Source organism: Dama dama, chromosome 26, assembly GCF_033118175.1.
Source record: "Dama dama isolate Ldn47 chromosome 26, ASM3311817v1, whole genome shotgun sequence".
NCBI lineage: Eukaryota > Metazoa > Chordata > Mammalia > Artiodactyla > Cervidae > Dama > Dama dama.
The window spans coordinates 49,461,381-49,476,229 of NC_083706.1; the positions used below are offsets into that span (position 1 = coordinate 49,461,381).

General features: G+C 49.4%; 1 protein-coding gene across 1 annotated transcript in view; it reads left to right on the forward strand.

Moving 5' to 3' along the window:
- Positions 1-14,849, forward strand: part of FNDC1 (fibronectin type III domain containing 1) — a 112,246-nt gene that overhangs the window by 35,563 nt on the left and 61,834 nt on the right. The window contains exon 5 of the mRNA XM_061130167.1: positions 14,398-14,604. Coding sequence (XP_060986150.1) covers positions 14,398-14,604 — 207 coding nt within the window. The remainder of the gene's footprint in view (positions 1-14,397; positions 14,605-14,849) is intronic.

Sequence of the window (14,849 nt, forward strand, 5' to 3'; positions counted from 1 at the left end):
AAAAAAAATTACTTATTTCTGGCTGTCCTGGGTCTTCTGCTGTGCGGGCTATTCCCTAGTTGTGGTGTGCGCCTGAATCCAAACAGCTTGAAGGCACGTGGTTCATTATGTGCATCTCCACACTTGCGTCCTGGACTGCACAACTTCGGTGCTGACAATCCATTTGACAGTCTCCACTCCTGTCCCCTAGGATGGAGCTGCTCCCCTCCAAAACTTAGAATCATGAAATTTCCCATCATCTCGCTTCTTCAATGCCCTCAAGTCATTAGATTGTCCAGGCTTCGGGTCTGTAGACACTTTCCGTTGCCAAACTCCAGAAACTGTCTCCTGGCTCATTTCTGGCTTATTTTATCTTGGTTCCAGCATTTCACCACACTCATGTCAGCACGGCCATGCCAGCCGCCCCCTATCCCCGGCTCTCTGGTTTTCCCTCCTGTGTGCTAATTGCTGAGCCTGCGGGAGAAATAAGAACTAAGCTCATCCACATTGTGACAGCTTCCTATAGCTGGTTTTCTAAGTTCATCTGCACCCTAGGTTCTGCTTGGAGATTATTCTGTTTGTCCTTTCTCAGTTTCCTTTCTTTCTCTCCAAGACTTGGCCACTTTATTCAAGTTCCTTCCTCCACCTGCCTTCCTCTTACTTCCAGCACCTGCTGGAAAGACCGTGCTTCCTGTCTCCCTGGGAAATAAAGGTCTTCGGGGGTGACATCTCTTGTCTCCCTTCCCTTGACTTCTAAGCCTTCATGGCTTCCTTCCCTTCTCCTGGCTCTGAGGAAAGGTTGCTGTTACTGCTTCTCCCTCAGGCTGACTTCATATACAGAAAGTTTCTTTGCGAGCATGGTTAGGACCCAAGGGCTGTTCTGGATTCATCTTTGGAGCCCTCCCCTCCGCTATCCGTCTAGTCAAGGCTATGGTTTTTCCAGTAGTCATGTATGGGTGTGAGAGTTAGACTATAAAGAAAGCTGGGTGCTGAAGAATTGATGATTTTGAACTGTGGTGTTGGAGAAGACTCTTGAGAGTCCCTTGGACTGCAAGGAGATCTAACCAGTCCATCCTGAAGGAGATCAGTCCTGGGTGTTCATTGGAACGACTGATGTTGAAGCTGAAACTCCAATACTTTGGCCACCTGATGTGAAGAGCTGACTCATTTGAAAAGACCCTGATACTGGGAAAGATTAAGGGCAGGAGGAGAAGGGGACAACAGAGGATGAGATGGTTGGATGGCATCACTGACTCAATGGACATGAGTTTGGGTGGACTCCGGGAGTTGGTGATGGACAGGGAGGCCTGGCGTGCTGTGGTTCATGGGGTTGCAAAGAGTTGGACACGACTGAGCAACTGAACTGAACTGAACTGAACCTCTGCTGTAGGACCTGGCTCAAAAGCTAATTTGGGCAGGTGTCAAATTATTTGACAGTGAAACTATGAGACCTGAAAACTGAAGCTTGGCATCTTTCACTTCTTCCTTGGCACTCCTTTCATAGAACATATCTGTGGATGTACCAGGAAGGCTGTCCAAGCATGTGTTTTGGTCTTTTCTATCAGTAGTTCATCAAAATGAGCACCCATCTTCAGGTGCCTTTTCTCTAGTTTGTTTATGTAGATGTGACTGGTGTAGAATTTAAAAACTCTAATCCCACTGTCTTGAGATTGCCTCCTCCCCTAAACTCTTGGCTTAAGAGCATAATGAATCCATCCAACTATAACCATCTCCACCACTCACTGTTACGCCCCAGAGTCAAGCTCTATCAACAGTGAGACCCTTCAGACGTCTCAGCCATACAATGATGGGGCTCCCCAAGAAGGCTCCAGGCTCCTTTCTAAGAACCCTCTCAGGTTCTAAACTTCCTTCTAAGGTTCTAGGGTTCCTTTCAGGATTGACATTTCATGAATTGACGATGCTAAGGCCCTCTGAATGAGTGATCCAAAGCTTGGCAAGCCATTGGGAACCATTGCTGAGACATGGCTATTTGCCTTGGTCTCCACCCTACTTAGAATGTTTTAGGCCAGCAAATCCCGAACTCATCTTGGCCAAGGAAGAAACACTGAATTCTAGATTCTGCCTGTTGACGTTGTGAGTGAATACACAGAGGTGCACAGGATAAAGAATTGTCTCCAGTGATATACTGGATGTGCTGCCTTCCTTCTCTGGGTGCAAATGGCAGGCTTTCTGCCAAATGAGCCAAGGAGACACCATGTTAACTCACTTAAACCGACTTGTGTCGGTATGACTGGGTAAGAGGAGCCACTGCAAACCCCATCCTGCATCGCTTCTGCCCTGGGGACACTGCCCTGTAATCTGGAGCAGGATCCCGGCTGCCGCGGGCTGGACTTGAGCTTTAAGTGTTCCCCGCTCCAAAGTTTTAAAATTAATAGTGAATCAAAGACCGTCCTCTTTTCATATACTAGTTTCAATTTAAAAAGTCTCTGGCCCACAGGGGATTAATAATGTCTGTGACATTATTTTTCTCAGTAGCTCTCTCAATGCAATTATTAGATTTTTTACAGTATGCAGTTTGGAGGGCAGACCTGGTTTCTGGCTCCTGACCTGGGTGGGGGTGAGCTCCTTGACGGCAGGGCAACAATGGTTTACTCATCTTTGTATCTCCAGAGCCTGGGCCGAGCACAAAGTAGGCGCTCAAGGAATGTTTACTGGGTGAAATGCATTTAGAGGCTGCTTCTGCCCCATACCCGTGCCCAGGAAGTTGAACTGTGTGTCAGGAGCTCGGGCACCTCCATCTCATTCAGCCACTGACTGTGGGGGTGGCCCCGGCAGGCCGCTTGGTTACTCCAGAGTGGTGTTGTCAACTGGTCAGCGGTCCTGGCTCTTGCCCACTGTTTCTTTGGAGGGGCCTGGGTGAAGGATGGCATTCAATGCATTTGGAGACCGGAGTTCCTCAGGGCTGGTTGCTCTGTGGAGTCACAGTCAGGCCCACCTGCCATGAGCTCACCTTCCTCCATGTTGAGATCTTTATCCCTCTGTGGCTCAGATCTCTTTATCTGGGTGCTGGTTTCCAAGCCGCCTCTCACATTAGAATGTGGTTCAGTTTAGTTCAGTTCAGTCGCTCAGTCGTGTCTGACTCTTTGCGACCCCATGAACCGCAGCCCGCCAGGCCTCCCTGTCCATCACCAACTCCCGGAGTCTACCCAAACTCGTGTCCATTGAGTCGGTAATGCTATCCAACCATCTCATCCTGTCGTCCCCTTCTCCTCCTGCCCTCAATTTTTCCCAGCATCAGGGTCTTTTCAGATGAGTCAGCTCTTCGCATCAGGTGGCCAAAGTACTGGAGTTTCAGCTTCAACATCAGTCCTTCCAATGAACACCCAGGATTGATCTCCCTTAGGATGTACTGGTTGGATCTCCTTGCAGTCCAAGGGACTCTCAAGAGTCTTCTCTAACACCACAGTTCAAAAGCATCAGTTCTTCATGTGGTTAGAATGTGGTTAGACTTCACCAACCTCAGAGTCCATTCTTTCATCCTAAAAAGAAGGCAAGAGAGGCTTGCATGCAGATGTTCTTGGGCGGGACTCCTGAGTTCCAGCCCAGACAAGAATGCCAAGGGAAGGACTTAGCATGGGCCAGCTGCCTGGAGGAGGCAGAAGTGGTGGGCAGCCTTCTCGGACACCAAGGCTGAAACCCACATTTTGCGGTGTTTCATCTCCCTGTCTACACTGATGAATGAGAATATCTGCGCATAGCTTTTCTTTTCAGTGAATCCTTAAGACGCAGATGGTGGGGAACGAAGCCCTTCCCTCCAACGGATGGGCGCTTGTTTCAGAGGTTGAGAAGTGGCTGCTTTGATGGGGTGGGCAGGGGCTGTGGATGGCTGGGAAGATGAACTCGTGGGGCCTTGAGTGCAATGTCGGCCACCCTTGCCCCTGCCTCCTGGGGGAACCTGCAGTAGTTAACAAACCCAGCGTCCTGGTGGGGCCAACATCTTGGGGGCTGGGTGCCATTTTTTGAATATCTGTCACTAGCTTTTCTTTTGGTGTCTGAGTGCAGAGGAGGGCAGGGTGGAGCAGTGGGTGATGCCCCTGAAGAGAGATGCAGCTTCCTATAAAGGATCCCTGGGCGTGTAGATGTCATTCTCGAAAGAAACCACTTTCTTTGCTCAGTTGTCAACCTATTCATGTATTCTAACTGGACCTTTCATTTGCAGGTGACATGTTGGATAGCACTAAAAACTGAGCTAACAAATAGCCGTTTACTTTCATTTCTAAATGACAACTGCGTTGCTGACTCTTTGGCTCCCAAATGAAACAAATGCAGAAGAGCTTTAGACAAAACAAACCAAACTGCAAAAACCTGGGAAAAGTTTTCCTTAGGATATCTAACACCCCCTTTCTCTTAGCTTACCTCGACCAGGAGGCTGTCTCTGTCCGCAGTGAGGTGAGGAAACGCCAGAGGTCCCCATTTCAGCCATTGAGGAGCTCAGAAAAGGAGACTCGCTTCCTTTGCTTTCTGGGTTCCTCTGAGGCCCTCAGGAAGTGCAGCTGAAAACTGAAGCACCAGCAGATGGGTCCAGATCAGATGCTCCAATGATGTGCGTTTTCATCCTTCACGGAGCAACCTTTACAGCTGGTCTCCTGTAGGATTCCCCCCTCCTGCCTTCCACACTGACTCAGTGGGGGTTGGGCCAGGGGTGGGGAGCGAGGGAGCTGGGCCCAGGCCAGGGCTCACCCTTGGTGCAGGTGGCTGAGGGCCTCGGCAACTGCTATCATTGTTCCAGGCTTATTGGTGAGCTGCTGCCCTGAGTAGGATGCAGGGACCTTCGCTAGCTCTGCCTGTGCGGCAGTGGAGAGACTGCTGACCTCACGTACAGAGAGTCCCCTCAAAGGTCTTATGATCTGTGAGACTGAGGGATGTGTCCATGCAGACAGTTGTAGGACTGCTGAATTCCTGCGTAGACTTTGCCCGCATTGTTCATGTCCTGCTGGCCACCGTCTTGGGGTGACTCGGCCTCTGCCGCCTCAGTCCTGTGCAGAGACATTGGTGGTGTAGTCTTCACTGATGTTCATAGCACTGCTGGGATCATAGCACCTTTGGGCTTGCCTGGTAGCTCAGACGGTAAAGAATCCGCCTGCAACACAGGAGACCCGAGTTCAATCCCTGGGTCGGGAAGATTCCCTGGAGACGGGCATGGCAACCCACTCCAGTAGCCTTGCCTAGAGAATCCCCATGGACAAAGGAACCTGGCGGACTACAGTCCATGGGGTCGCAAAGAGTCAGACATGACTGAGCGACTTTCACTCACCGGGATCAAGGTCAATAACTGATTGACCTTTTTGGATGACATCCTGGAGCTGCTGACAGACCAGTCATTCTTTGAGGCTTCTCAAACTGGGTCCTCAGAACTTGCGAGAACACAGCACTGCCAGGAGAGCATGACGGGAAGTATTTTCTTGGCAGAGACACCAGGCAGGTCCAACGGGAAGTGTTTTCTTGGTGGCCGGTCATTTAAAATGTTATTTTTGACTTTGAAAACAAACCAAAATATTATAGAGTAGTCTATAAAATTCAAATGCAATTTTGAGATGAAACCGAGATTGTGGATCAGTTACCAATGCTCCAGGCTTGTGGGGGCCACGTTTGTTTTCTTTGCTGTTACATGAACCTTGGTGAAGAGCGTGAGGGGTTCTGTTCAGTGGTAAAGTGATCCAGCGCTTTTGTGAAAACAGACAGCCAAGTCAAACAAGATGGTTGGAGTGGAGTGGTCCCAGGGTGGCTGGAGCATCTGCTTTGTTTCTGAGATAGTCCTGCCGGAGTTTTGAGGACCACGTTTGCGGCTCAGATGCTGGCAGCCCTGTGCCAGCCTGTGGGGTTGGCCTCTGACTACACTGTCCCTGGGTTCCCTGTGGCTTCCTCATCTGGTGACAGCCAGGATGTCCCCACGTGATCCTAGGAAGCAGGGAAGAGGAATCCGTGAAGAACTGGGCAGGGGGCGGCAGAAACCTTAAACTGATGGCAGTGAGGTTTGTTTGCTTTAAAAGTTAGCTTTACACGCTTCATAAAGGGCTTCCACAGTCCTAACATTACTAACATCTTTAGTAATTGGCATTGATTCGCTTGGGGGCAATCAAGGTTCTTTGTTTTTCTTTCAAGATCTTCTCTTTTCTCCCAGTCCCTGAAACAGCAGCAAGAATGGACTGACTCCAGTTGATGGCTTAGGGGCACTGTGCTAGTGTCTCTGAAGGACGCTGAGATATGTGCCTATGACTCTAGTGCCTTGGTGTCCACACTGCTTCCCCGGCAGGCAGCCAGGCCCTTGGAGACTGAAACATGGGTAAATGTGAGGGGAACGGTGTGATGAATGGCTTCTGATGGGATGAATGGACCCATGTTCCCTGGAGGGCAGCGAGGCCCTTGGGAACTTAGCCAGCATCTTCTGAATGCAGGGATGTTCATGACATGACAGTCCTAGGTAGACGGCGATGCCTGGCTCTGCAGACCAGTCCTTCCCCAGAGGGGCCCCCAGAGGGACGCTCTCCCAGAGGGCCCTGTGTGTATGCCACAGTGTGGCTATGGGTGACACCAACTATGCAACCACTGTGAGCTTCTAAATAGGGGTGGAGAGAACCAGGGATGCAGCCCCTGGGTTCCAATGCCAGCTGAGTGCCTGATGCTATCTGGCTGGGAGATTCTCCCTTACTCTGTCAGAGCCTCACTTCTGTTGTCTGTAAATGGGGTGTTTATTGGGTTATCGTGAGGATGCTTGTCCAGTGCCTTACCTGGCAGGGATCCAGTAGATGGTAAAGGTTGGTGATGCTCTGACAGACACTGTTCTGAAGTGAAGGCATAAGATTTCCTGTGTCCTTCTCGGGCTTCCCTGGTGGCTCAGATGGTAGAGAATCTGCCTGCCATGTGAGAGACCCAGGTTCGATTCCTGGGTCAGGAAGATCCCCTGGAGAAGGAAATGGCAACTCGCTCCAGTATTCTTGCCTGGAGAATCCTGTGGCCAGAGGAGGCTGGTGGGCTACGCAGTCCATAGGGTCGCAGAATCAGACATGACTGAGTGTTTAACACTCTCTTGTTAAATAGCTGGGCTTGTTCAAATAAACCACAGTTGAGTTCATCGTTAAACGTACCGAGGGCCTTGATTGGAGAGGAGAGTGAGGCATTAAAGGGAGACTTTAGAGTAAGTGTTGCACATGTGGTTTTGGGGGAGAGGAGCTCTGGGAGCCTTTCAGAGGTGTTGCAGGGGGACTGAGTGTCAGAATTCACCCGGGAAGAAGGAGCCGGTGGCAGACCAAGGCTGTCAGGCGTCGCCAACCTGCCCGCACTCTGGCCTCGGCTGGCATGGAGGCGGGGGAGGGCACCCAGACTCAGCATGGGGGAAGCAGGGCATGTGTCTGGTTCCTCTGGTTGAGACAGCTGCTGTCACCCCCCCTGCACCCCAGTGCATCTTCCCTCCCCCCTCCTGCCCCCTCACCTCTTCCTAATCAGGCTCTTTCATTGCAAGCCCACACAAGCTCCGGAATCTCACTGTCCCGGATACAGGTGGGAGGGGCTGTGTTTCCACAAGCTCCACCCCTACCCCCCAAAGGTGTTCTGATGTACAGTGCTTTGTGAGGACCGTGGTCCAGCCTCGTGGGCTGGATTCCCGCCTGCCCTCAGACCAGCGTCCCTGGTGGCCTTGAAGTCTGATGCCTGGGAAGGGTGGGGAGGCTGCCTGGGGCCGAGGCTGGGCGAGGGGAAGGGCGATTCTTACTGCCCCCGGGCTGAGGATGAGGGCTGTCTGCGTGAAGCTTGGAGGCCAGCGCAGTGGGTGTCAGGTGGGTCAGTGGGACAAACCACTTGCTCTCCAAAGGTCTAGACTGAGGGATCTTTCACGTCCTCCTGGAAACAAGAATGTCCTGCTAGTTGAAACCGGGCCAGGGAAAGCGGTTACCAGACAGCTGAGGCCACAGACTTTCATGCCAATGAAGAGGAGGGGCCGGCTCAGAGTGGTGTGTGGTTGTGAGATGCTGATGAGGACGAGGAATACTGCTTTCTGCTTATGGTGCAAAAAAACCCACCTGGGTGTCGACAGCCTCGTATGTGAGCAGGCTTTCAGGGCACAGTCTCTGGCAATACGTCCACTTCTTTTCCACTTGTCTGGTTCTTTGAAAGTGAAAGTCACTCAGTTGTGTTCACCTCTTTGCAACCCCGTGGACTATATAGTCCACGGGATTCTCCAGGCCAGAATACTGGAGTGGGTAGCCTTTCTCTTCTCCAGGGTATCTTCCCAACCCAGGGATCGAACCCAGGTCTCCCACATTGCAGGTGGATTTTTTACCAGGTTCTTTGACACACATTTTTTTTTCATTAGTGCCCACAGAAAACTCTGTGATGCAACCACAGCTCACCTTCTGAAAGGAGCCACCCGCCCACCATGAATCTGATAAAAGAGGGTTTTTATCATGACCAATCACAAACACAACAAACTCTTAATGTGTCCTTGATAGATGCCAGGACAGTGTCAATTACAAAACCCAGTAAGCTAGACACTACCTGACCGAGGAGGAAGCTGAAGTTCGAAAGGCAGTGAGACGTAGACTCAGATTCAGACTCTGGCTTTTGAGCCCGTGGAAGCCCAATTCAGAAGCTACGCGTTTACCTGGCGCTGAATTGTAAATGGGCAAAGAAAGCATCACGTTGAATTTTGGATTTTTTTTGTGTGTGGAAAGAACAGATTTTTTGGACTCTCTACAATTTCAGAATACTTGCCAATTTGCATAGCTGGTGACACACCTCAGGGGCGATGTTCTAATTCTGCCTGGCTTTCAGATGTTTGTTGTAGTTTACCTGGGAATCATTTCACCTCACTGACCTGTTTAGTAGACGGTGTGTGATTAATCGCTGTAGGTCTTCTGAGATCAGTTCATTCTGAGCAACATCAACCTGGTTGAATGGTCTTCAGAGCAACGGAGGGACTGTGTCCTGCCAGGTTCAAAATATACTTAGCACTGGTGGATGTGAACATCATTCCTCTTGGCAATGGTGACTTCCTGTTTTCAGGAGAAAAGGCTTACAGGGATTTATTAGAAAATTTTCAGAAGGCTTCTGTGAGGCTATCACACACAGCTTAGAGGAAACACTTAGAAAATCTCATTGCAAGTGAACTTGAACCATCTGAACAGATTTCTTCATGTGCACATAGACTAAAAGAAGGCTCCCAGATGATCTAGAAAAGATCTATAAAAGCTAATTGACAGGGTATTTCATTCAGAACATTAAAGAAAGGAACTTTTCAAAGTACTTGAAAAAATTGGGGTTGGCTTTAGGGCTGTGTACAGCAGAAGGACATTGTCACCTCACTCTGGTTTCTAGAGTCGGTGGCCTTCTCTGGTTGCTAAGGGCAACCTGCTGAGTAGCTTCTCTGGTTCCTTAGCTATGCTGTTTGATCCACTGAAAAAAACGTATACGTGCTGGCCGGGTCCCTTTCTGTTTACCTGGAACTATCCCAACATTGTTCATCGCCTATACCCCAACACAAAATTGTTGTTGTTGTTCAGCTGCTAAGTAGGGTCCAACTCTTTATGACCCCATGGACTGCAGCACGCTAGGCTCCCCTACCCTTCACCATCTCCCAGAGCTTGCTCAAAATCATGTCCGTTGAGTCTGTGATGCCATCCAGCCATCTCATCCTCTGTCGTCCCCTTCTCCTCCCGCCTTCAGTCTTTCCCAGCATGAGGGTGTTCTCCAGTGACTCAGTTCTTCGCATCAGGTGGCCAAAGTATTAGAGCTTCAGCCTCAGCATCAGTCCTTCCAATGAATATTCAGGGTTGATTTCCATTAGGACGGACTGGTGAGATCTCCTTGCTATCCACGGAGTTAAACAAACAAAACATACCTGCGAATGTGAGGCCTACTGTGCAAGGCATTATGCTCACACTTGGAAGGGGGCCTGTCCAGCTTAGAACCCATGTTTCATGTTTATTAGCAGAAGGGCTTGAGTGGACGGGGTCTCAGTGGATGAGCGGGGAGACTGGCATCAGGGCGGCTGCATTCAGCTCGCTGCTTGCTGGTTAGCCATGTGGCCTTGGGTCAGGTGCTTCACCTCTTGATCCTCAGTTTTCTTGTGGGGATTATGACTTCTGGCCTCCTCGCCTGGGAGATGTTGGAAGGACAGTTAAAATGAACCATGAGAGAGTATGTAACCAAGTGTGAGGTTCTGTGTAGAAGAAGCAGTGTGGTTGGTCCAAAGGGCTGGTCTCAGCCCTGTTGCCAAAGCTTGTTCAGCAGGCCTGGCTTTGTTCTGGAACTCTGGTGTGGAGGGTTGGACGGCAGCCCGGAGCCTGTGGGGGGAGCCCATGCGGTCCGAGGGGGCCACGGCTGTCCCTGCCACTGGGCAGTGTGGCTGAGATTTAGTGGGCCTGGCCTGGGTCAGGATCTCAGGCCAAACCCTGTGCCAACTGGGATGGAGCCTCTTATTCCTGGAACCTCCTCTGTTCCTCTCCCTCAGGGACCCCGGCACTTCAGGACATCCCAGTGGTAATTTTCCTTCTTTCTGCTTGTTCAAAATTTTGCTGTTGAGTGTCAGGAGTTATTTGTTCTAGAGCATAGGCCCACTGCATTCCCCAAATGAAGAAGACGTGTTAGTCACTCTTTGTGACCCCATGGACTGTAGCCCACCAGGCTCCTTTGTCCATGGAATTCCCCAGGTAAGAATACTGGAGTGGGTAGCCATTCCCTTTTCCAGTGGATCTTCCCCACCCAGGGATTGAACCTGGGTCTCCTTCACTGTCAGTGGATACTTCACTGTCTGAGCCACCAGGAAAGCCCCAAGGCCCCGGGGCGAGGCCTGCTCTCCACCGATCCTGGTTCCGCTGTAAAGTAGATGGCTGGGCGGGCCTCAGGGCGGGGGCCGGGCCACAGAGCAGGGAATGCCACTTCTGCCCAGTGATTTACCTCTTAGCTGAATCTTGTTAGACCCATGCATGTGTTTTCGGTCAACTTACCCCGTGTTGCTGGAAATCATCCCAGAAGTCCCAGGCTGATGGGCGGGCCTCTGCAGTGGCAGGGAGAGTGGCTGTGTCACCCGGGGCTTTAGGACAAGAGAGCTGAGGGCAGCCCATCACCGATGGGCACATTGCTGATGGCACCATGGACACCCACCGCATTTCCTGCTGCCCCGGGGAGATAGACTGTGGCCGCCGTGGGGGTTGAGGGGAGCCTGCCAGTCCCGCTGGGAAGAAGAGCAGTGCAAACGGCCTGTGGCAGCTTGAGCAGGCGTCATTTCTCACGTCCGCATCACTGAGGGTCCCTCGAGGAGGTATGAGCTTTTCTTAAGAGTAAAATGAATACCGTGTATTATCGGCAGACCAACCTAGATAGCATATTAAAAAGCAGAGACACTACTTTGCCAACAAAGGTCCGTCTAGTCAAGGCTATGGTTTTTCCAGTGGTCATGTATGGATGTGAGAGTTGGACTGTGAAGAAAGCTGAGTGCTGAAAAATTGATGCTTTTGAACTATGGTGTTGGAGAAGACTCTTGAGAGTCCCTTGGACTGCAAGGAGATCCAACCAGTCCATCCTAAAGGTGATCAGTCCTGGGTGTTCATTGGAAGGACTGATGCTGAAGCTGAAACTCCAGTACTTTGACCACCTCATGCGAAGAGTTGACTCATTGGAAAAGACCCTGATGCTGGGAGGGATTGGGGGCAGGAGGAGAAGGGGATGACAGAGGATGAGATGGTTGGATGGCATCACCAACTCGATGGGCAAGAGTTTGAGTAAACTCCGGGAGTTGGTGATGGACAGGGAGGCCTGGTGTGCTGCGATTCATGGGGTCGCAAAGAGTCGGACACGACTGAGCAACTGAACTGAACTGATTGGCAGACATAATTTTTAAATAATTTATTTTCAATTGAAGGATAATTGCTTTCCAGTATTGGTTTGATTTGTGCCATACATCAACATGAATTAGCCCTAGGTTTATATATGTCCCTCCCTCTAGAACCTCCCTCCCACCTGCCGCCCATTCCCACCCCCTAGGTTGTCTCAGAGCCCCAGTTTGAGTTTGCTGAGTCATAGCAAATTCCCATTGGCTGTCTATTTTACATATGGTAGTGTATATGCATCCATGCTACTCTCTCTATACGTCTTACCTTCTCCTTCCTCCCTGCCGCCCTGTTCATAAGTCAGTTCTCTAGGCAGACATCATTTTCACATTATAGACTTCTAAAAAAAAAAGCCGTGTTGCCTGCCCAAAGCTGGACACTCTGGAACCAAACACCAGCCCCAGGGGCTTCACCTGGGAGAGGCTGTGGGCTCACTCCTCAGAGGGGCTTCTGCTAAAACAGTGTGTTGTAGGTGGTGATAGTTCCTATTGGACGCACACAGAGTAAAACGTGACTCAGAAGATGTAAAGAGAAAGAAGCCAAGTTTTGTGCTTCCTTTAAAATTTCCTCTCTCGACTTCTGTTCCCCTGCCTATGGCTCATGTCGTTTCTTTCATAACTTTGCATAACGCTGAAAATGACGCAAACACTATTCCTGAAAAGTTAAACTTGGTTGTGTATTTTGTTCTGATGCATGTCATCCAAAAACGTGCTGACTTCAAAAACCAAACCAAAGTTTCATTGAGACTAAGCATGCCACCCCTTGTCCAGATTTTCCATCTCGTAAGTCGTTTTTGCCAGATATTTTCACTACCGGCTTTTGAAAAATGATTCCTACCCTAGCCCCACGTGGACAAGGTCTGCTCAGCGGTGGCACACGCTTATGAAGAAAATCCACAGTCACCCACAGATAATGCAGGTGCTTAACGAGACTCGGCAGTCTGGATCTTTCTAGAAACATTGAGCGTCCTGTTCTTAGGAGTATGAAGGAAGAGGTCCACACTGGGACTCATAAGAAAAATCAACTCATAGGATTAATGTAAGAACTCATTCAATGAATCAGTACTGTGCTGTTAATGAATTGGACTATTTGTACTAAACATTTAGACAATTTTTTTCTTTTCAATTATAGAGATGAGCATATTTGTCATTTCCATATTGCTTGGTGGTCCCTAATTTTTATGGAGGCTAGATTCTTGAAGTAGAGAGCCCCACCTCTGAACTTGGAATAACACTGAGTTCAGTTTAGTAGAACCCCAGCGAAAGTGGTTACACTCGTGTCACCAGGGTGCAAGACAAAATTTTATTTATTTATTTATTTTTTATTTTTTATTAAGACAAAATTTTATATAGTTAGTTGACTGTGCTATTGGATTAAAAACAAAAAAATCTCAATAATCATTACTTTGTGTATCAGGGAAAATATTTGTTGAACCGTAATATGATGTTCTCTTAGCAGCCTTTAGGAATGAGGGTGCCCAGTGACTGATTAGGTAGCTCCAGCTAATATACAAAAGGATATTCCTTTTGGTTCGAAGACACAGTCAGGTAACTGACTTCTTGGCATAGTCATCTCCAATGGCTAGTATTGTGCTGTTGAAACTGACGCTAACTCATGACATTTTGTTTTGTTTTAGTTAGTGTTAAAATATTCACTTAGGTGGGAATTTTCCAGTCTGATAAAATTAGAATTGGTGATAGGGGTGATGTACATAGTGGAGGAAGGATGCCTGGGAAACATACCTGGCTTACATAGCCAGAGAGACACTCACTGGGTCACTGGGTCCCCTGAAAGGGCTAGAATGTGGCCCGCTGTCAGAAACAGGCAGTGTAGTCATCACGTAGTCTGTAGCCCTTGTTCCCAAACGTATCGTCAGCTCTTAATCCACGTAAAAGCAAAACTTCGAACACTAAGTATTGGCCTTGCTTTGAGATTATTAACAATGAGAGTGACTCCTGAGACTTATCAGCTTAGTAAGAGTGCTGGAAATGGACTGACTTATCAGGAAGGCAACAGTAGATGTGGGGCGTAGCAGCAGGGTTTGCCTGAAGGGCCACGACTTGGACACGCCGGAGAAATTAAGATCAAAACCAGAACGCAGGATCGAGCTCTTAGCGAGTCACCATAAAGACAAGGAAAGCCCAGTTTTTTTTTTCAAACTTATAGTGGAAAAGCTTCCAGGAGGACAGTTAAAAATAGCATGAAAGTGTGTTTGCTATATTTTACGCTGACCCTTTGCTTTCACCAGGGGATAGAGAGTTTTTGGCTTTAAGGGGGCGAGAGGAAATAGAGGAAAAGGAACATTGTAAAGCATCCAGGATTGCTGGCTGGCAGTCTCACACATGGTATGTTTTCACTTTAAATCCTTGAGACCTCTCAGCCTCCTGTGAGGGGTGGACACCGAGTGTCGATACCCTTGGGGGAAGAATGTTCTTACTAGAACTGGTTATCCAAAGTGGGTGTTTTAAGCCCAGCTGCTAATTGTCGTGGCTCCATCTTTGGGCACGCTTTTCCCTCCTCTGTTGGGAGCTCTGGGGTTTGCTGTTTAATGGTCTTGTGTCGTGTCCTCTTTAAGAAAAGGACGTGCCCAACAAGCCCTTGCGGGTCCGAGTCCGCTCATCTGATGACCGGCTGTCCGTGGCGTGGAAGGCACCGCGCCTGTCTGGAGCCAAGAGTCCACGCCGATCCCGGGGCTTCCTTCTGGGCTACGGAGAAAGTGGCCGGAAGATGAATTACATCCCACTGACGAGAGATGAGCGAACGCATGAAATCAAAAAGCTAGGTGAGTTTCATGTTCATTGTCGTTTGATGTTTTAATGATCTTGGCGATCATTTTTAGATTTTGAAGCTCCGTTGAACAGAACGTGGTCTTTCGACTAGGATGTTCATTTTCCAGGTATTACAGTTTTTCAGAAATTCACTGTTCATTCTGTCCTCCCTCCATGCCTCCATCCTTTTTACCTTCTGTTAGTGGTGGGACAAGGCCACCCAACAAGTGCCCATTAGCGGCTTCCCAACTGGGGTCGT